The following is a 23,285-nucleotide window of genomic DNA, read 5'->3' on the forward strand; positions in this document are numbered from 1 at the left end:
TGTACCAACGTTATAGCACCAAGGACTCCATCAAAATTAAAATCTGTTCATCTCGCTGCAGGGTAAGTGCGACTGGTATTGAAATCATACTGCAGCCTCAGGCCAAGAGAAATTAAACGTTCTCTTTTAAAGCATTTACAAAACATCCAAAAGGTCTGAAAACTTACACAATAGATTTTGATAGGGAAGAAATCATCTCTTATGCATGCCCCTCTTCTAAGAAATTGGTTTATCATCATGATAACTAAGAGCCTCTGCACAGCTAGGTATAGGACAGAACACAAAGGCAAGGTGCCCTGGGCATTTTATGCTTAAGTTTGGGGAAAAAAGTCACCACCACCACAGACCCCACCGTCTCCACTGAGGCACAACACACAATACTTGCTGAAATCTCAGTGGAGTATAATCTTAAGGTCACAATGTCTTTTTCATTCTTCAAGATTATAGTATCTTAAACATACTTTCTGTGTATATTACATCATAATTCTAATTAGAGTCATGACGACTAGAAAGTTCTTGAGAAATAATCTGATTCATTCTTTGCTTTTGGGGAGGATTAAAATCCTCCCAGACTTTTTTAAAGTGAGTGTGAATATGCTGGTATCTCTTACACTGTTGTTATAGTGTCTTTGGTCTGGAATAATACACGGATGTCTACCAAAACACCAGGAGATAGGTTAAAAGAAATAAATCTTACGGTAATATTAGTAGGTAACAAATGGTCAACAGTTGTAGCCAGTGAAAGTCACAGTCTCCTATTAAGTGCCCCTAAGAGAGAGATGTATTTCTATCTCCCTTGCACAGTATGTGGGATGTGTGGCCCTACTCTCTCTTGTCCACAAGATGGCATCATTCTCCCACATTCTGAGACGTTTAAACCAGTTTAACAAGTGATTATTGTAGCTACCATACTCGATATACTGAGAGTTCACAAACATACAGAACAGTATCCTTATTCCAAAGGCACTGGACTAATTTATATTGCATTTTAGGAAGTGACCTTGGAGCTTTAAAGCGAAGCACTAAGGAGGAAGCTCCTGGAGTCCCACAGTCCTTTTCAGAGTCGAAGACTAGAAAGCCAGGTATCCTTACTCCTGGTCAACTGCCAGGGTAGCAAGTGGGGGAAAATCCCATATCCTTGGCGCTTCCAGAATGTAAGCGCTCTGAAGCCAAGGTACTGTCCTTTTTTTTTTTTTCCTTTCACTTTGATACCCCCAGTGTGTGGCACAGAGCCTGTCACATAGTGGGTACCCAATAAATACATGTTGAAAGAATAAAAGGAATGCTCTAAGAGACTAGCTCATAAAGATTACAATGACCTTAACCCTGGACATTGGAAGCTGATAACATCTGTAAGAAACATGAGTCCGTATTTTCCCCAAAATCCATGTTTCCAATTCAGTCTAGTCACGTTTCTTTGGCTTCTCTGGAGGTTTTGAAACTCTATCTTGTATAGACTGAGGAGCTCCAGTTTAACAAGTTGTTCAAAATAAGAATAAAGACAGTGACTCTTAACAGTTTGAACCTCAGGTTGACCATCTATAAAATGGGTATCTTACTTGTGTACATACTGACAGATCGGTCATGCCAGCCTACAATGCATTTGTCTCCTGCTTGCATTTTATACAATGTACGACTTTGGGCCCCATCCAGCCTGGAGTTAGATATTGCTTAGTGGTGCTCCCTAAATGTAGTGCCCTGCCTTTGCCTCATTAAACTTAGTTTGCCTCTGGATACCTTTCTGTTCCTCAGATTCTTTGTGAATTCTAATCCCATTGTTAGGTGGCTGGGCCACTCTCCCCACCTGCAGATCCGAAGTGACAGCCACTTTTCTCCAGGGGCAGTCACCAAAGCCCCTGATGGAAATGTTCAGGCTTATTCTCCATCTTCCACAAAAGTTAGTTTAAAACCAGGTTGCAGCTGTTTCTTTACCACTATATCTTAATTTTTAATGACAGCTTTGGCTCAGAACCCTGACTCAGATAAAATTGAGCCAACTTTCTAGCCATGATTTAAAGTGGTGTGCGGTAATAGTATGGTTCCACTAAATTGATGAACATAACCACACTGGTTTCCTGATAGGGGATAGAAAGTCTCCATTAATAATTTAAAGCAAAATTACCCCATATGACATGAATAAAACACACTATCATCATTTGCTTGTCTATAGCAACGGAGGTTCACTGAATTCCCATGTCTACTTGAGGTCAGTTTTTTTGCTTTATGTTGTTTTAAAATTATCATCAGTAGTTCTCGTAGACAGGCAGCATGGGCATTACCTGGGAACTTGTTAGACATGCAGATTCTTGGGCCCTACCCCAGACCTACTGAATCAGAACCTCTGAGGGTGGAACCCAGCAATCTGTGTTTTTTAACAAGCCCTCCAGGGGATTCTGATGCAGATAAAGTTTGGAAACCCCTGGCCTAAATTTATTTGCTCTTCCCCAAGCACCATCAATCGGTTTGCTCTGGATTAACTTCACTGAACAAATGTTAAGTTGAAATCTTTTTGGCTATGTTGTTTGTTTTAATTCCTTTTCAGTCTTAGATCTTTACAATGGAAGTTTACATGCGTGTACATGAGAATCATCAACTATACAGACTGAGATCATAGCCTTTTAACTTGTGAATTTTAGTCTAACATTGTTATAATAAATGGTTTAAAGTTGGCCCATGTCCGGATTCCACCTCAGCACTTAATGGGTGTGAGATTGTGGCCAAACTGATTAACTCCTCTGAGCCTCAGTTTGGGGGCTGTGAAGTGGGGGGAGGAGGGATAGCACAGGCCTCTTGGGGCTGCTATGACAATCACGTGAGAGAGAGAACGTACGTACAGTGTATAGCACTGAGGCTGGCACATGGTAAGGGATCACTTACTATTAATAATAGTACACGCATCATTTTCAAAAGTAAAGAAGAGCTTTTTAGTTAACTGAAGAAAGACACAACAAAGAAAATAAAGGAAATGATCCTTACCTTTGATATCTAAAACTAAATTTGGCTTCAGCTTGCTATAGATCCTGCCGTCAGACTTCATGCTCCAGAACTGACTGTCGGCGCTCTGTTCGAGCGCCAGGCCCAGTTTAGAGCCAGAGGTTACTAGGCTCCCCGCGATGGTCAGGCAGCAGTCTTCTGCTATCTGCTCAGTGGAAAAGACAAGGTACCTTAGACATGGGTGGATATACATTCAGGTACCATTGTAAGCAATTTCCTGTGTGAGCTGATTTTTAAAGTTATCTTAGCCCACATGAGGAATTTCAGCTTTTAGCCATGGTAACTGGGATCAAACAAATATTTATGCCCTTCATCTCAGATGACATAAGTGATAGAAAGTTCTCAATTCTTGTCCATTGTTAAGAGATTTATGCCCTTTGTGAGGCCCTCTGTCTTATAAGTAAGGGAAGCCTTAGAACACTAAAACTGCCCATCATGATATCTCCCCCCAGAAATCACCATGATCTGAGGCTGGGTCTGTAGCTAATCTCCCCGACGTATCCACTCCACTCAGCCTGACCCTTCCGGAATACGACTGCATCTCTAATTTTGAAGGCTGCTGTGGCACTGAAGTTGCTAAAAGGGCATTTTATCATTTTAAAACTTGGAATTCCATTTACTAATTTCTCTTGTCTTCCTTCATGAGAAATGTCTAAAATTTTCTAAAAAGGCATGCTATCCAAGTATAAAAAGAGAAAACACAAATGCAGTAGAGTGTGTTCTAATGCAAAGATCTTATGGGTCCTTCTATGAACTGAATCTACCCTTAATATAATATAAATAAGGTATGGTAGTCATGTTCATATGGCATTTACACATATTGCTATAGAAAATGCTTATGAAAAGCGTACTAGTCTACAATATATTGAGATAAAAGGATTGTGATAATCTAGGACACTCTCCTTTTTCTCATTGACCTACCAAATTCAAAGCTGTTAAAATAGTATCACTGTAATGTTCATTAGAAATAAATTGCGGAAAGATGCCATTTTCTTGAATTAAGATAATTCAAAGGCAGAAGTTTGCTTTTTCTATGCCTCTATATTAGTTACTTCTGTTTCTCATGCTATTTCTTCTATGCATGTCTAAATAGTACTTCTGTTTACTGAAAGGATGATTCTCCCTCAAGCACAACAGACCCAATTAACAAGTTGTACTTCTTTCAGCAGGCCGTAATGCCTTCTGCTGACGCATGGGGCACCAGGATTAAAAAAAATCAGGAGCAAACAGTCAAGCCCATAAAATCAAGGAGTTAAAAAGAATATGTACAATAGAAGTGTGAGTGTCTCTCATGAAATCTTACAACACTCAGCTTTTAAATGTGCATTGTGGTGGGAGTGATAGGAGGGAGATGGGCAATTTTCCATTTCACAAGGTGTGACAATTGGGAAATGGATTGTGTTGTACACAGGGTGGTATCTCTTCACCCTTCAACCTCGTCTGTGGGGTCCTCCAAAATGGAAACAAACCAAGAGTGATCTGTGTTGATAATGATGGGGCTTATAAATTTATTTCTATTAACAAGTAGGTTAAGGAAAAGGGGGAGGGTAACACAGACACTTCCTTTTTCTATTACTGTATAAAAATCAAGTATAGATATAAAGATTCTATCTTGGATCAGTGCTAGACTTACCTCCCATTTAGGTTCCTAGACAGGTTCTATCAGAACTAAGAAATAGTTTCATGAAAAACCTTCCAACTTAGTTCTGAAAATGCTCCAGGAATCGTGAAGTAGCATCTACTTGAAGAAAGATACTATCATAGACCCTTGTCTAATCCAAAAAGCTCACCCTGCATTTGATGCATCCTTCTTGGTAAATCCAAATCTGATCCTCAGCACCGACATCCTCCAGGACCTGTATTCTGAGAAGCTTCAGATCCTCTAAGTTTCCATTGGTTGACATGAATAACCCTGTGGCTTTGTTTCGAAGTCTGAAATAAATTCGTTTCTAGAAGACAAAACCCCAGCAATAGTCATATACAAGCTGTACTTTAGAAGCACTGAACAAGCATCAGTAGTAGGGGCAGAATCCCAAATGAGGCTGGATAAGGGAAAACTGCTATATCTGAGAGTTTCAGAGGCTTTAGGATTTTCTCAATGAGGAGAGGTTGACAGAATTTCAAAGTGCCTGGGGCTGGGAGCCTGCCTATGAACAACCCAGGGCTTGGGGCATACCACGTTTTGATGTCAGGTGTAATAACATTTCTGAAAGCAGTCACAACCTTTTGGCACCAGAAACACAGCCGAAATTCAGAAATTCTCGGGGGGTGGGGGGCGGTGGGTGGGTGGGGGAGAGGCCAATTTCACACTTAAAATTGAAACTAAAAAGTTAATTACATTTACAAAAAATGATTTCAGAGAAGAGTCTATTCAGAGCATGTAGAAGAAGAAAATACCTGAACAAAAGGTCGTAGAGAACCTATTTGGTGACAGCCACTGAATTCATACCAATTAGGTACTTCTGCTGGTGACAATAGGAACTGTCGACCCCTGTAATTGCCATATTCATAAGTAACCCATCTGGAAAACAAAAGGAGATAACCACAGTAAGTACCAATATCCATTTCACAGTGGGCACCAATTATATTTTCAGAACACTTTGATTTTTAGACTGAGCTTTTCATTTATTTATTTTAAATTTATTTTTGGCTACATTGGGTCTTCATTGCTGTACTTGGGCTTTCTCTAGTGGTGAGCGGGGGCTACTCATTGCGGTGGCTTCTCTTGTTGCAGCAGGCAGGCCCTAGAGCGTGCAGGTTTCAGTAGTTGCAGCATGTGGGCTCAGTAGTTGTGGCACGCGGGCTTCAGTAGTTGTGGCTCATGGGCTCTAGAGTGCAGGCTCAGTAGTTGTGGCGCACGGGCTTAGTTGCTCCGTGGCACGTGGGATCTTCCTGGACCAGGGATTGAACCCGTGTCCCCTGCATTGGCAGGCGGATTCTTAACCACTGCACCACCAGGGAAGTCCCTAGACTGAGCTTTTTATACTTTAAATATATGTTGGAGGATTAAAAAAAGGAAACTACCTTATTATCAAAAACAGCTATAGCACCCGTGTCTTGACAAATAGCAAATTCATGGTACATGAGTATTTATGCCCAAAAGTTCCACTCTTGAAGAGAAATAGGTAAGTTTTTTCTTCAATAAGGCAATGAACTAGAGATAGTCTTTTAGCAGGACAGCCCAGTACTTCCTGTGAACTTTACATAAAACATCTTCAGTTGTAATAATGGACCTTTATTTAAATGGTTAATACTTGTAAAGTTCTTACACAGGCTAAGTGCTATATAAGGGTTAGATAAAAATAAATAATAAAGTTTTGTTTAAAATGAGAGTAATCTTCCTCAATCCAGAAAACTACTAAAGATACTCAGGTCTCTTCCACACAGAGATGCTGGTACCCACACCTGAAGTCTGGGTTCCAGCGCAGACCAGCATGCAAGCAACACAGCAATCTTTCTCTCTGGTTGATGTATTACATCAAGGAAGAATGTTCTCTGTTTTTAACCCTGGAATTCTAAAATGTTATCATCGTAGTCATTTTATCATGAAAACAAAATACTAGTTTAAACCTGTTGGAAAAAAAAGTCATGCATAAAATTCTATCACCCAAATAATCCGAATTTGTTTTTTAAATAGCTATAGTCCTCTCCAACATTTGATGCCTTCAAACTATACCTATTGTTTTTGTGAGTGAAAGAAAAATACTTTTGTAAAAACACATTACATTGATAGTCCTTATTCATTTTTACATCTTAATTTCAAAATTATTCAAAGTTGAGAAAAATCTTCCCATGTTGACATTAAATCATTTTGCCTATAACATCTGCTAGTCACTCCTAGCTGAAGGAAAATCCCAACCATTACTCCAAAATCAAAGGACTTGGTCTTTCAAAAGGATAAGCAAAATCAGTTCTCTTTCCTACTTGCTAAGGAAGTGCTCAATAAATTTATTGCAAAGCATTCGCCTAGGAACTTTGAGAGTCCTTATCTTAAGTAAACTAAAAATCTGGATGAAGAGATGATGTCCCACACATGGCTTTTCCCAATAGGAAAAGTATACTATGAGGGAACATAAATATTAACCCTTACAGAAAAATACTAAGAGGGAACATAAATATTAACCCTTACAGAAAAATACTAAGAGGGAACATAAATATTAACCCTTACAGAAAAAAAAGGGGTTATACGTCAATTTGGTTAAGGTAACATAGAAGAGAAATATGATCAAACTTAATTTTTAAAATCTATTTTACTGAATAAACAAGTAGGTAACTCACTTACATGCCACCAATCACCTGAACAGAGCGTATGTGCGTGTTGAATCCTAGGGATCGGAGATTAACTATTTCTGTACTAAATTCAATCTTTTTTCCTTTGAAGTCTTCTCTTTCAAAAAGAATAATTGTTGGTTCAGAAAATTCCTGTTTAGGAACAAAAATAATGTTCTGTTACTCATCCTTGATAGTAATTCGAACTTAACGTGAAAACCATCTTGTTACAAGGACAAAGCACAAGATCTGGCCGGATTTGGCCTGCTCATAAACTCCGTTTTCCAGAAAGTCTGGGTGGTTATACACTTCAAAGCTAAAGCGAGGAAGGATGGAGGGCAGAAAGTTTTTCCCTTACATAGAAAGGCAGGTAAATGTAAAGTATTATAAAACAGGGAAAATATCCCAGGCATAAAGGAACAGGTATATATGCCTGGAATATCAATTCTAATGGAATTTATTTTCAATTTTTCTGTTTTCTATTGAGATAAGAAGGGGCTGGAAAGCCAAGGACATAAATGGCGAGGGTCGGGGGCTGTGGTGATCTTTGGGGAGTCTAGTGGTAATCTGCCTAATAAAGGAACCTTTCCCTTGTATGCATTTTCAGATGTCTTTTTGTTGTTGTTTTTAACTGTCAATAAGACAATGATTCTGTGTATTCCCAAATTTTCCTGTAGGAATAATTGTTAGGAGAGAAAAAACAGGATGGAAGCCCCAAGTTCAAGTCCACTGATTTTCAGAAAAATGAAAAGTTGGCAGCTTATGCTTGTTTTTCAAACTACAGACCCTTATGACCCTAGACTAAGCTCTAATGATAATAATCCTAAAATCTTAAATGATACATGAAAAATTCCCTAACTTGCTTGAAGTTCTGTGGCAACGGTGTGGCACTGTACTGCTTCATTTACGTGGATGTGCTCTGATGTGTAGAAAGATCTTGACCAGTGAACAGAGCAGATCAGTGTGTAGAGGGGGTCTATATGGTCTAGAAATTAGGTTGTATAAACCATATAAGAAGGAAATGACAGAAACTGTAATAGTATCATTACTCTGCACTTTCGCTGCACTTTTCTCTGAGGTGGCGTGCCAAAACGTTCCAAGCACTCTAATCTAGCGACAACCACCAGACGATTTTGAAGTACTAAGTCACAATTAAAATATACATTCTTAATATGGGTAAAGTATTCATTTCATCATAATCGAAACTTAAAAGAACATCATCTGTAAATGTCAAAAGTGACGTGAGCATACATGCTAAGTTCTGCTTGAAGGAAGGCATTTGAAAGCTTTAAATCTAAAGTGGGTTTGTTTTTTTTTTTTAAATACTTGTAGGTTGCTTTTAGAATTCCAAGCAGGTTAAATATCAAATTTTTAGATATTTTATTATTTGTCAGTTAATGAATCTTACCACATCATTTTATGTTTCACTGCTACTATTTTCACATCTCAAGGAAGGTCAACATTTTTGTTATTTGAACGGGCAGGAGGGGATGAGAAAAAGCCAACTCACATATGTTCCTTCTACCTTTAAAGCTAAAATCACCCACTACATATGTTTAAAGCTTTTTATGAGATATCAGCTACCAAAAACTAACAAATACTTCCCAAACTGTCAGATACACCCAGACATTAACATCTGAACATTATCTTGCAGTACTGTTCTATTGAATATTGCTTTGTCTGCATTAAAATTAAAGATTTCGGGGCTTCCCTGGTGGCGCAGTGGTTGAGAATCTGCCTGCCAATGCAGGGGACACGGGTTCGAGCCCTGGTCTGGGAAGATCCCACATGCCGCGGAGCAACTGAGCCCGTGAGCCACAATTACTGAGCCTGCGCATCTGGAGCCTGTGCTCCGCAACAAGAGAGGCCGCGATAGTGAGAGGCCCGCGCACTGCGACGAAGAGTGGCCCCCACTTGCCGCAACTGGAGAAAGCCCTCGTACAGAAACGAAGACCCAACACAGCCAAAAATAAATAAATAAATAAAAATAAAAACTAGTAAATTGGCCACATAAGATCTTTAAAAAAAAAAAAAAAATTAAAGATTTCTCGTCAAAAAGGAGCACTATAATCTGGATTGGCACATACATGAGAAACGGACAAAAGTCATTTCATTGCAAATCTCTAAAACAACAGAGGAATAGATTTTAAAACTATAAGGAATTTCTGCAAATCAATAACAACAATGACGGGAAACTAAAGAGCTGGGCAAAGGATATAAATAGGCAATTCACTGAACAGAAAACCCAAATGACTAGTAAGTATATGAGATCTCACCAACAGTGAAATGCAAACTAACACAACTTCTACCCCATTCTTTCAAACTGACAAAAGTTAGAATGTCAGAGACTACGCCATTCTTTCAAACTGACAAAAGTTAGAATGTCAGCGACTACGCCATTCTTTCAAACTGACAAAAGTTAGAATGTCAGAGAATACTCAGTAGTGGCCATGATGCTGAAAGCTGGAATCCACATGCACTGCCAGCAACAGTGTAAAGTGGTGGAATTCGGTGGTACTTACTGAAGGTTGCACATTCATGCATGTGAGATCCAGTAAATCCACTCTTTTTCTGTTTGTTTTTGGCTGCATTGGGTCTTCGTTGCTACCCACAGGCTTTCTCTAGTTGCAGCGAGCGGGGGGCCACTCTTCATTGTGGTGCGCGGGTTTCTCATCGTGGTGTCTTGTTGTGGAGCACGGGCTCTAGGCGCGCGGGCTTCAGCAGTTGCGGCTCGTGGGCTCTAGAGCGCAGGCTTAGTAGTTGTGGCGCGTGGGCTTAGTTGCTCCGTGGCATGTGGGATCTTCCCGGACCAGGGCTCTAACCCATGTCCCCTGCACTGGCAGGCAGATTATTAACCACTGCACCACCAGGGAAGTCCCAATCCACTCTTTAATATATATCCACAAAAGATCCCAGGGTAATCCATTATGCTGTATATACATCTAGTTAATGATTATATATTGTATATACATATCACATCATGTGCACCCACCATTAGAATCAATAACTAGATGTACATACAGCATAATGGATGGCTCTCAAAAAATTTAATGTAAGGAGAGTTTTTATAACATGATGAGAACTATAGCATAATACTGTATATAAATTAAAAGCCTGTATACATATTTTTTAAAAACATATATTTTATAGGAATATCCAAGTTGTACTCCAAACACATTAGAATGGGTACCTCTAAAAGTAGAGGTATAGAAATAGGGCTCAGGGGGACTTCCCTGGTGGTCCAGTGGTAAAGAATCTGCCTTACAATGCAGGGGACACGGGTTCAATCCCTGGTCGGGGAACTAAGATCCCACATGCCGCGGGGCAGCTAAGCCAGCGCCCTGCAACTACTGAGCTTGGGCACCTCAATGAGAGAGCCCAAGTGCCGCGAACTACAGAGCCCACGCGCCCTGGAGCCTGCACGCCACAACAAAAGATCCCGCATGCCTTAACAAAGATCCTGCAACTAAGACCCGATGCAGCCATAAATAAATAAATTAATTAATTAATAGTAAATAAATAAATCTTAAAGAAAAAGAAATAGGGCTCAGGTGTGAAATGGAAAAAAACAAGACGGAAGGGCCTTGAACTAGCCCATGATTGTGCACTGTGCACCATGACTGACCCAACACTGCCCCTGACGTCTTAGAAAACAGCAAACAGTTTACATTTTAAAGATCTGGAAAGAGACCAGGGTAGAAAGTTGTCCACGCGACTATTTTTTTCTGCCTCCAACTTTGTCCTGAGTAAGCCTACCTGCTGGTTCCCTTGCTCTGTCTGTCAGCTGTGTGACCATACATCTCTGTAACGCTATATTCACCCTGACATACTTACGAAATCTATAAAACGAACAGACTTGAAAGTTGCTTCAGGCAGGCATCCCATTGCAGACAGCGAAGGATAGTGGCCTTCCTCCAACACGTACTGATTACCCGAGAAATTTTCTCCGTCATATGCAACCCAGCTATAGAGGAAAAACCACACACACACGTATAAAATGTAATTTGAGTCTTCCTAGTCAAGAAGTCTGATTTTTAGAGGTAGCTGCCATACAATAAACACAATGCTTATGGCTAACAGTGTTCTCTCTGCAAAAAATGTCTGGATATATGTACCGCGTTTCATCTTGTGGCAACTTGATATTCATAATAAGTCATTTGGGAAATAAAGCTTTTTTTCTCCATGAAATTATTAATGCTTTCACCTCTCCACCTACCAGCATTCCCTGCACCTCTCATGGTGCCACCATTCTCCCAGCCCAGGTGGTCCTGTCAAGCCCTTGAGCCTTCGAGTCTTTTCTGGATACTCCTTCAGTCTTCATAGCTAGTCAGTCACCTGGGTCTACTGTTTCCTCCCCAGATTTCTCCCTCACCCCTTTATCCTCATTTCCAACACCTCTGCACTGGGCCAGGAGTCAAAATACCACAGTGACTTAGACAAGTCACTTAGTCTCTCTAGCGCTCAGCATTATTGATAAAATGGTGATTTATCATGCTTCCCTAGAGGAGTTGGGGGTCTTTTTGTTTTTGTTTTTGTTTAACCCGACACATACTTATCGAGGAATCATCGTGTGTCAGGTATTTTTCCATTGCTGGGGATATAACAAGACAAAGTCCCTGGTATCTTGAAGTTTACACCCTAGTGAGCTGAGACGGACAATAAATGAGTAACAAAAAAAGTACATGTCTGGTAGTAATAAATGAAGCAGCATATGGGACAAAGGGAAACTAGGACAGAGGTGCAGGTATGTGCTAATAAACAGTGAAGCTTCATATAAATCTATGCATTTGAATGCAAAGCCGGTGCTCTTTCCACTTTGCATTGCCAAATGGCATGATGCTGCTGTTCAGACCATGAAGAACTCTATGATTAAAGGCATTACTACTACTACTGCTACTACTACTATTATTATTATTATTATTCAACTTAATTCATCACCTTTTGCACAGATTGCTCCAAGGGTTTCCTGATGCGTTTCCCTGACTTGGAGCTCCTTGCCTTGCCCATCTTGTGTTTTCCTTTGGCATCCATCTACATTCATATGCTCAGGAGACTCATCGCCTGAGCCCACCCTCCCTGTCCTAACTCACTTCCCCTCCCCCCAGTACAAAGACCTCCCAGCTAGAGAGGGCGGTGTGCCCCTCATCAGCATCTCCACTCCAGCCATGCACTTGCCTATCATGCAGAATGCCTACCCTACTCCTACCACCTGTAAAAAAAAAAAAAAAAAATCTATCTTGGGAGGTGCCTTAGAGATGATCTAAAGTCCCTTACAGATGACGGGAGAGGCCTAGAGAGCAGAGAACCTGGTCTGAGTCCCATTGCACAACGAGGTGGTGATCTTCAACTTCTCCCACCCACACTGATGTCCACGTCCTCTGACGCCCAGCACTCAGTGCTCTGAAGTCCACTTCAGTACTCGCATGGTCTTGTACTATGCGGTGGTCTCATACGGTACCAAGCTCCTACAAGTGTATTTACTTGCTGATATGTGGATCCTGTTTTCCCCCACTGGTTGGGCTCTGCCAGTCCACTGTTTTGCTTACCTGCCTCCTAAAACTCTGCAAGACTTGGCAGAAAATGACTCATCAATTTGACTTGTTGTTTCTTCAAAACACTGACTGCGACCTTGAAACTGTGGTTCCGAAAACAAGTGAACCTTTGAAAAAGTAAACGGAAATACATAAAATTCTTTTCCTAAACACATGCACTCATTCAGCCTCTGAAATGATAACCAAACATGACCTGTTAACTTTTGTTATCGTAAACTGGTATGAATTTTATAAGTCCTTTAATTTTTTACTTCTACATTAATGATCAATTAGAAATACTTTGCACCATTTGTGATTGTTTAATTTCATTCAGAGACATCAAAGGGTAGTCCAACAATAGAGGCAGCTTTCTACAGAACACCCTCTTGTAACAAGCTGTGAGGCATTTTAAAGCTTTATTGTGGCCAAAAGTAATTGTTAACAGTTCTAACATTTACAAGAAACTATATTTTGGAAACATGTAGTGCAGTTTTCCTCCCTCTGGATGGAAGCTACCTGCTGACTTATTAGACTCTTTTGTATGCCAATAAAGGAGGCTACAGTGGTGTTTGTGCCTCTGTAATTATGGCTCTCTGAACACTTTCATTAAATAGTCTTTAACAAATTTAACACTTCAGTTGATACAGAGAGTCAGCATTCAAAAGGCTTAAGTGAGACACCATATAAAAGACACTAGAAAAAGCCTAATGCAGACACAGCAAATATGAACATTCATTTTGCTGTTTTCCACAATAACTATATGCTATTGTTTGAAATACTAATCCTAGTGTATTAAACTCTGATCCACTGTAATGATATAAAAATTTAACTTTTTATAAGAAATATTTAGATATGGGTCAGTGCTCTAAATTAAGCCTTACTGTAAACTTAAATCTAATTTTAAAATACAGTTATGCTTTCAGGCACAAAAATGGGTAAAACTAACAATATGTTCCCAAGTGTATGATGTTTTACACATAAATTCAGCTTTTTAACAGAAGGTTTTTAATTATGAAAGATAGAATGTTTGTTAAGTTACCTGATTTCGTCTCCCTGGGCTGGTGAAAGAATCCTAAGAATTTTTAAAGGGAAGAGAAAAGGAAATGAGTAGGGCAGACATCTTGAAAATTTCTTGTGTGGATCATTAACAATTCCCATTAAAAATAAATAATCTCAGGATAGTTTCTATAGTTATTACATGAACCAGAAGCACACATTAAGGGAATCCAAAATTCAGTTAAATATTCTCAGAGAAAAATGTAACTCCTTACCAAACATATGGGTTGAACAGAAGAGATCTTACAATTTTTGCCTCCCCAGTCCTCAAAGCTGGTATAAGAGCCTTTATCCAGTATATACTGTTCTCCTGTGAAGTCAGGATTTTCATAGGCTACCCATCTAAAGAAACAAAAAACACTGACTCGTTATAGTTCATAGTTTACATTTACAATAAAACTATCACACCCATTTGGATAAATATACATTGTATAGCAACTTTCATTTGTTTTACTAATAAGTAATCTGAATAATTTTTCTGGTTCTCCATTAATCTTTTAGGAGCAGATAGATTTGTCTGTAGGACAAATCAAAGTGGCAAGTGAAAGAGTATCTTTACATGAACCTTTTGGTGTTCCCGCTTGTCAAATCTTATTCCCTGAGAAAACTCCAGTAAGGCTATTTATTTCTCTATATTTCTTTCTAATTCTATTCTAAGGAAACAATTTGGACTTTCAAGAAGTAGCTGTGAAAGTTCTTTTAATAAGCAAGTAAGAATTCTTTTTGTTATCAACATTAAAGTATTTTTCCAGAAAGATACTACAGGAAGCTATGTCTCTATTACACAACAAACCACACTGGAAAAAAAAAGCTGACATAAAAAAATGCTTAAAAAAAAAATCATAAAACAGCTAAATAATGAAAATTTTGTTTCAATCAGGATTTCCAACATGACACAACTATGTAATAAGCAAAATTGAACAAACTCTTGAGAATACTAAGAATGAATCTCTTTTGGAATGTTTTCATAATTGTTATCTTTTAAATGATCCACACTCAGAGAGGAAAATCAACAAAACCAACTTATTGGTGCTATTTCTTATCCAAAGATAAAGTATTAGAAGGGAAAAGAGTTTTTCAATTCTGTTATATTCAAGAGATACTCAGTGTTTCCTCCTCAGTTAATTCATTGCCCTATATTGATCCTGTCACAGCTTAAAGGAATAATACCTTTATGCCCATATATATGCTCAGAACTTTCCAAAATGTATTCACATCTATTATCACATTTAATCTTTTAGGGATATAACACAGAATAACAAACCTGACTCCGTATTAGATCTAGTCCTTTAGCTCTAACCTTTGTGCTCTGTTGCCTGTGCTTAGTCATGCTGGCTCTGCAGCTTTGTAAAGGAATGCTGCCTGTTGCCTGAAATATACATGATGGTCCATTCTCAAGGCTCTGACCTTTAAAGCTTTAGTGTAAAACTTTTCCATTCACATAGAGATAAATCAAGTTGCAGAACAGAAAATAACAACTGTCTTGTGGAGGTTTCTAGGAACACTGTGACCAGACCCACGTGGACAGCTGCAAGAACAAAGGATTCCAGCACCAAGAAGTTGGCAACAACCTACCACAGCCCCTCGCCTTTTAGTATAAAAGAAGCCTGAATTCTAAGTCGGGGAGGATGGTTCTTTGGGCCACTAGCCCACCATCTTCTCCGTCTGCTGGCTTTCTAAATAAAGTCACTATTCCTCTTGCCCCAACACCTCGTCTCTCAATTTACTAGCCTGTTGCGCGGCGAGCAGTACGAGCTTTGACTCGGTAACAGGGAGGTACTGGTTTTCACATTTTACTGAAAAGAAAACCTAAAGACACAGAAAAAGTAATTCATGTATTCATTCAACAAACTGACTGGCCATTTACCATGTGCTGGGAACTAGACTGGCACTGGGAATGCAAGATGAAAAAAAGACAAAATCCTTGCCCTCGAAAGTTCAGAGATGGGTAAGAAGCATCACGTGGTATTATTTGTTGGTGTTTGCTCTGAATGGGAAGTGACCTGTCAGTCAGTGGCCAGGGATGAATGAACCCTTGACCGAGTCTCCTGAGGCTCACCAAGTCTCTTCACCTCGTGACCCCAACTGCCACCTACCCTTGTAGTTTTTTCATTTACCTTTCCATTAAGCCATACCTAAAACAGCCCACATGCTTCACAATTAGAACAGATCACAATTTTACTATCTAAAGGGCTTGACTTAAAAACTCAAGTGCAGTTATTACTTGGAAATGAGCAGCCATCAAGAAGAACACTGTAAAAATCTCAAGTGATAATTTGCTATGACAGCTAACATCTGTGGACTCATTTCTGGCCAGCTGAATGGAGAAACTGCTATAAGCACCAATCACAGTCTATTTCAGAAAATACCGCTTTCCCACTTCAGAACCTCATAAGCAACTTTAAAATCCTATTCTTCAACACTGTGAAGTGAGGAATTAGGTAGGAGGCCTGGTTCTAGGTGTGGTCATGACATTAACGTTCAGATAACTTTAAAGAGGTCATTTAACCTTTGTGACAGTCCGTATTTTCATTTTTAAGTAAGGGCATTCACCAAGATCCCAGTGTTGACAGGGCAGGAGGCTGTACAGCTCACAGGTGCCTCTGTGTGTGGCCTCTGTTCACACAGCCTTTGGCTTATCACGAGTCATGAAGAGAAATGACAACAAAGCGGGAGCCCGGAACACTGCTATGTGGGGAGGAATTTCTGCAGAGCAAGTAAATCTACTTTACAAAAGCCAAGACCTAAAAAAAAAAATTAAAGAGGATAAGACATATGACAAAAAAGTATTCCTGGCAAGGCTCTGGGTCTGTAGCAAGTTAGAGGGAAACAGAGGGGGTAAAGTCCTTTTTGCTTGATTGTTTGACTTCAAGGTTTGGAGGGAAAACAGCCAGTGAGGAGGGAAAGACTGAATACGCAGGAGAGAAGGTGACAACTGAGCAAACCTTGGATGACACTTTAGCCAGTGCTTTTTTTTTTTTTAAACAAGTGTGAGTACTGTATTTCCCTATAAAACTAAAATAAGTTACCTGTAAGAAAATACCCAACACCCAAGTATGCCTATCTAACCCGCTGAAGTTGAAAAAGGAAAACCATTTATTAAAATGTCACTTGAATTGGCAATAGTGTTGTTTTCCTTCCAAGATGCAGCCCCAAATCCAAAATTCATTTCTGAGATTCTCTGGTATATCTACGATCTAGAGTCTACTTATAACTTATACCTGAAACTCTTAAGAAAAAAACTCCTTCCTGTCCTTGTTTAAGCATATTCTGTATATGTGAATCAACACTTCTCTATCTATAAGATTGCCAAGTATAAGTTCAAACAGGTCTCAGCCTGCTGGGATCACTGCTCAGAATTTAAGGGCAGCAGGGCAAACCTGCCCTTCTGTGGAGGGAAAAGGAAAAAAACTCAAACCCAACACTTTTTAAAAAAATCTGGACTCTAGAAATATTTCATTTTGCTGTTGAGTTTTAAAAAAATTAGCCCAGTTTCCACTATTTGAACAAGAGGACAGCACAGAACTAGAAAATGATTAGGAGGGATGTGTAAAGGCATCTCTTTTGATGTTTCAACAAGAAACAAAATGCGGTTCCTAAATCCTCATTTGCTGGATTTGTGAGGATCCTTCCTGAAGCCTGTTGTCGGTTTCAGAGCTAATAATGAGTTTACCACCCAGGGAATTTATTACGCATGTGATAGTGGTACATCTCAACCTTCCTATCCTGCAGGGCTCAACTCCAATGCTACCTCCTCCAAAGTCTTCCCTGTGTCCAAACTGGAAATTAATCTCTCTCTGCCGTGGATCCCCAAAGCACTTAATCTTCGCGTATTTTGTAGCAATAATTAGGTTTCATATAAATACTGTAACTTCTTTGAGGATATAATACAATGCTTTGCACGTAATAGACCTCAATAAATATTTATCAAACGACTGACTGAATAAAATACGAGGAAGCAGCTGGCCCTGGTAAGTACAGAAGCGCTTCTACAACCACAGAATTTAAAAGGAAGTTGTGTGTGTGTGCGTGCACACATGCATGCCTCCTTTCAATTTCCTCCCAACAACAAAACTCAACTGCTACAACCAAAAAAAAAAAAAAAAAAAAAAGCAAGCCTAAGCCAGGAAATGTAACTAGAAATGACTAAAAATAGAAACATATAAAACCAACATTTTATAAAGGAAACGGATTTTAAGTAAATAAGGGCTGGTTAAAAAAGAGAGACTGGCTCCAGGCACAATAATTCTACAGGTGCTAACAGCATAATCCACATAAATGCCCTAAGGGAATTCCACCCAGCATCCTTTTGCTTCCTCTGCTAGGGTACGTAACTGGGCTCTGACTAATGAAACCAACACACCTGGTGAGTATGAAAATGTGCAACTGTTTCCCCACATTGAGTTGGTCATTGTATTTTCCCTCTAAATAATTCACTTTAAAGGCAATCAAAAATACTATAGAGCCACAGCAATATTTCAGATAACTTCTGAATGCCGTATCATACCTTTTTTCTATGGCAGATTCTAACATGTTAGGGTTCCAGAACAGGACCCAGGAGAAGGCATTTCCTGCTAAGAGTGAAAGCCCCAGAAGTCACTGAAGTCATTCTGTCAAGATGGTGCAACCAACACAAGAATTTAGTGAACATGACTAACACTAAAACAATATTACATTGTAGACACATCTCAAATATCCAGGGCTATTGTGGGAAGCCCCTTGAAATACAGTAGAGTTGAGGTTAGAATGACTCATAGTCTATGTTACTCATAGCATAAGAGCCTAACGCCAAACGTTTTCAACAGAATCAGTGTCAAATGATTTCATATGACCGTTTAAGAATACTCTCACTTATAACAAATTATAACTGACATCAGCCTGGACCATAAAAATAATTGTGTAACTCACTTTAACAGACATCTGCTTTTGCCAATCCAGTATCTGTACCCACTCTTTCTGATGTTCCTGGGGAACTCCTCAGCCCTATTATACACTAGTAGTCCCCATGGGACTGACCCTATATCTCAGCTGCAGGGCTGGGCATGTAACACAGGCACAGCCATCTCCTTGGCTACAGTAATTGGTTCAGACAGGTGCACATGACTTAAGCATACAGAATCAAAGTCAAACCTGGAACTTCTGTGGGAAAGAGAAGCTTTCCACTAGAAGCAGTGAGATCTGAGAACAAAGCAAGATGGTGCTGCCACAGGTCCCAGATAGAAAGTATAATAGGGAAGAACAAATCTGACTCCATATTGGATCCTTTTCTTTACTTTAACCTTATTGCTTTTGCTACAAGTTAATCCCTAAAGGGATGTTGCCATAGCTTAAAGTAAACAAAATAGCCCACCTCTGGGAACCCTGCCTCCCATGCCCAAGTGTTAAGCTAAAATACTTTTGTTTGAGTTCACAGGAAACATCCCCACCAGGTCCACCTGGCTGCAGAAAAGAAGAAATTAGCACATCCCTTGGGGAGGCTGGTCAGAACCAAGAAGTATTTGCAACAACTTATCAGCTTTTTTACTTTACCTCCTCACCTCCCCCTGTTTGTTCTATAAAAGAAACTAGCATCCAAAGCCCAGCAAGATGGCTCTTTTGGACATTGGTCTGCCATCTTCTCAGTCTCCTGGCTTTCCAAATAAAGTTGCTATTCCTTGTCCCAAGACCTCATCTCTCGATTTATTGGCCTGTTGTGCGGCGAGCAGTAGGAGCTTCAACTCGGTAACAAAAAGTACCTGCCTACAGTGAAGCCAGCATAGCAAAAGCGCAGTCAAGAGACAGAGGGAGATCAAGTCCTAATGACAGAGTCTGAATCCCTGCATTAGCCGTGACGGAAGCAAAATCTTTCCCAGGACTTTTCAGTTATGCACGTCAATATATTACATTTTTATCATTTATGCCAGTTTAGACTGACCTGCAGTCACTTGCATCCCAAAGAGTCTTGACTAATCATCTTTCAATAAAAACTTACTTTAGCATTAGTAAAACATTCAACTGCTAATTCCAGGTACACTGAAACAATTATTTTTATATTAAAATAGCACAGAGCCCAGAAATGAATGAACCCACCTAACATGGTCAATTAATCTACGACAGAGGAGGCAAGAATATACAAAGGGGAAGACAGAGTCTTCAATAAATCATGTTGGGAAAACTCAACAGCTACATGCAAAAGAATCAAATTGGACTACTTTCTCACACCATATAAAAAAATAAACCGAAAATGCATTAAAGACTTACAGGTAAGACCTGAAACCATAAAACTCCTAGAAGAAAACACAGGCAGTAGGCTCTTTAACATCAGTCTTAGCAATATTTTTTTGGATGTGTCTCCTCAGGCAAGGGAAATAAGAACAAAAATAAACAAAAGGGACCACATCAAACTACAAAGCTACTGCACAACAAAGAAAACTATCAACCAAATGAAAAGGCTGCCTACTGAATGGGAGAAGATATGTGCAAACAATGTATCTGGTAAGGGGTTAATATCCCACATATACAAAGGACTCATACAACCCAACATCAAAAAAGCAAGCAACCCAATTACAAAATGGGCAGAGGACCTAAAGAGACATTTTTCCAAGAAAGACCTACATATGGCCAAGAGGCACATGAAAAGATGCTCAATATAACTAATCATCAGGAAAATGCAAATCAAAACCACAATGAGATATTGCCTCACACCTGTCAGAATGGCTATTATCAAAAAGGCAACAAATAACAATTGTTGGTGAGGATGTAGAGAAAAGGTAATCCTTGTGAACTGGGTGGGAATGTGAATTGGTGCACACAATGTGGAAAACAGTATGGAGGTTCCTCAAAACGTTAAAAATAGAACTACTATACAATCCAGCAATTTCACTTCTGGGTATTTTTCCAAAAAAAAAAAAAACACCAATAAACAAAAATACTAATTCAAAAGGATATGTGCACCTCTATGTTCATTGCAGCATTATTCACAATAGCCAAGATATGGAAGCAACCTATTTATCTACATGGATAGACAGATGTGGTGTGTGTCTATATATATATATAAATAAATTATATTAGCCATGAAAAAGAATGAAATTTTGCCATTTGCGACAACATGGGTGGACCTAGAGAGTATTATGCTAAGTGAAATGAGTCAGACAAAGACAAACACCATACGATTTCATTTATATGTGGAATCTAAAAAACAAAACAAATGAACAAACATAACAAAACAGGAAACAGTCACAGATACAGAGAACAGGTGGTTGCCAGAGTGGAGGGGCGGGGGAGGCTTAGTAAAATAGGTGAGGGAAATTAAGAGGTACAAGCTTCCAGTTACAAAATAAATGAGTCACGGGAGTGAAATGTACAGCGTGAGGAATATTATCAATAATTATGTTATATCTTTGTATGGTGACAGAAGGTAACTAGACTTATCATGGTGATCATTTTGAAATGCATAGAAATACTGAATCACTATGTTGTACACCACAAACTAACATGCTGTTGAAAGTCCAATTATACTTAAAAAGCAAACTCATAGAAAAAGAGATCAAATTTGGGGTTGCCAGAGGTGGGGAGTCGGAGGGGTGGGGGAGTTGGATGAAGATGGTCAAAAAGTACAAACTTCCAGTTATAAGATAAATACTGGGGATATAATCTAGAATATGATTAATATAATTAACTCTGCTGTACATTATACATGAAAGTGAGGAAATATAATGGAGCAGGTGTAGGATCATAGGAAAATCAAATGGGACTTTGTCCCAACCTCAGGTTTCTAATGTTAGATCACTATTATTATTTGTTTCCCATCATAAGTAATTCATGAGTTCTTTCCATGAAGAATGACAAGGGAAGTGGATCTGTAGATTTCTATCATGAAACTCAAAAGCCTGCTCCAATGTTATATTACACATAAAAAAAATACTATATGAGAAAGATTTTAAAAAGCAGCTATAAAAATATAGTGGCAGTAAGTATTAAATGGCTGACTTAATGTTTAGTTTTTGAGATATGTACTTATTGAGTGCTACTCTGGGTCAGAGACTCCATTACTTTAAAACAAACCAAAGTGAAACCCATATTTAAAATCCCAATTGGGTTATTGCACTTACACTCCACTCAGTACATTAACAGACTGTGTCTTCACTCCGTATCCAGTCTCCTTTAAATTAGCAACAATTCCTAATACATCAATACTGGAACCTTTAGATCCAAAGTTTTTTTCACTGTACATTATCATGTGAGCATTTGAAAAATCCTATTGAGAAAAAAAAATTCAAAATTCAAAAGCTAGCCGTTTATTATCCCAAAACGCCCAAGTATTAGCCATTAGCTTTTCTTTAACTTACACCTAATATAGGTCGTAAAGACTGAAGTTCTCCACTGTAGCCTCCCCAGGCATTCCAGTCCTTATATTCTCCTTCTTCAAGCAAATACTGATGACCAGTAAAGCCAGGCTTCTCATAAGCAACCCAACTACAACAAAAAGAACACGAAGGAGTAGAAATTTTCAGTAGTGTTAAAGTATCAGTTTCATTGACAAATATAAATAGCTATAAAGCTAGACATGGACTCATGCATTATGACTATTGGAATGCTTCCCTAGCATTTAAGAGACTAACAGAATGGCCCCAAGAAATCAACCTAAGAAGCATACACCAACGTTCCGAAAAGGAGTATGGTGGGGTCAGTGTGCATGCATACGTGTGTGTCTGAACATGTATGTTTAAGAACTGACTCAAAAGAACTTCAGCAAATAAAACTGAATGAACTTTCTTCAAATAGTAATTAAAATATTGTATATTTTGGGCTATTTACAAGCCATTTTCAGTGTACAATTCTAAAGGAAATATGTTAAGATCTATAAAGTGCAAAATATGATCCTACAAAATAGAAAGCAAACTAACAGTTCAATAGCTTGGAGCATAATATTAATAAACAAGATTGTAGATTTGATCAATCTGGATGGGCCAATTTATCAGCCTTGCTCAGCTGAATGACCCCAAACCAGCCCAGCAAACTGCTGTGTCAGATCCAGGTCACAACTAGCTGAAGAAAACATGTTTGAAAGTCACTCTAACATACAATCTGGAATACTATCTTTGGGAGAGAGAGAACATGTTTTTTTTACTTTATTAAAGGGAATAAAAAGAAATCCTTACAGGTCACTCCTGTCTACTTACATGCCTCTTAGAACTTTCATAGATCCCACTGATGTAAGGGGCAAATGTTCATCTCCAGTTGTTTCACCTCCTTCCATGATAAAATTACACACCTCTTTTTCTAGTTCCATACATTTTCCTTCAAAGAAAGGCTTTTCATAAATAACTACCTATAACATAAATGAGATATGCTAGTAATTTGTTAAAAGTTAAATATCTTAATAGCCAAACATTAAATTAGTCACTTAATATCACTAAGTCCTGGAACACAAATTAAAATTTTCTAATCATATTT

The 23,285-nt window shown here is 38.9% G+C and overlaps 1 protein-coding gene across 2 annotated transcripts in view; it reads right to left on the reverse strand.

The window, feature by feature from the left end:
- CRYBG1 (crystallin beta-gamma domain containing 1) overlaps positions 1-23,285 on the reverse strand; it is a 232,880-nt gene that overhangs the window by 2,597 nt on the left and 206,998 nt on the right. For both annotated transcript variants that reach the window (XM_028168717.2, XM_057527737.1), the window contains exons 11-21: positions 23,012-23,160; positions 22,178-22,304; positions 21,941-22,086; positions 14,066-14,192; positions 13,834-13,866; positions 12,810-12,922; positions 11,098-11,227; positions 7,277-7,416; positions 5,392-5,515; positions 4,785-4,943; positions 2,977-3,139 (exon numbers count right to left, since the gene is read on the reverse strand). In XM_028168717.2, the coding sequence (XP_028024518.2) occupies positions 2,977-3,139; positions 4,785-4,943; positions 5,392-5,515; positions 7,277-7,416; positions 11,098-11,227; positions 12,810-12,922; positions 13,834-13,866; positions 14,066-14,192; positions 21,941-22,086; positions 22,178-22,304; positions 23,012-23,160 (1,411 nt within the window). The remainder of the gene's footprint in view (positions 1-2,976; positions 3,140-4,784; positions 4,944-5,391; positions 5,516-7,276; positions 7,417-11,097; positions 11,228-12,809; positions 12,923-13,833; positions 13,867-14,065; positions 14,193-21,940; positions 22,087-22,177; positions 22,305-23,011; positions 23,161-23,285) is intronic.

The sequence above is a fragment of the Balaenoptera acutorostrata genome, chromosome 14 (assembly GCF_949987535.1).
Source record: "Balaenoptera acutorostrata chromosome 14, mBalAcu1.1, whole genome shotgun sequence".
In the NCBI taxonomy this organism is placed as follows: Eukaryota; Metazoa; Chordata; class Mammalia; order Artiodactyla; family Balaenopteridae; genus Balaenoptera; species Balaenoptera acutorostrata.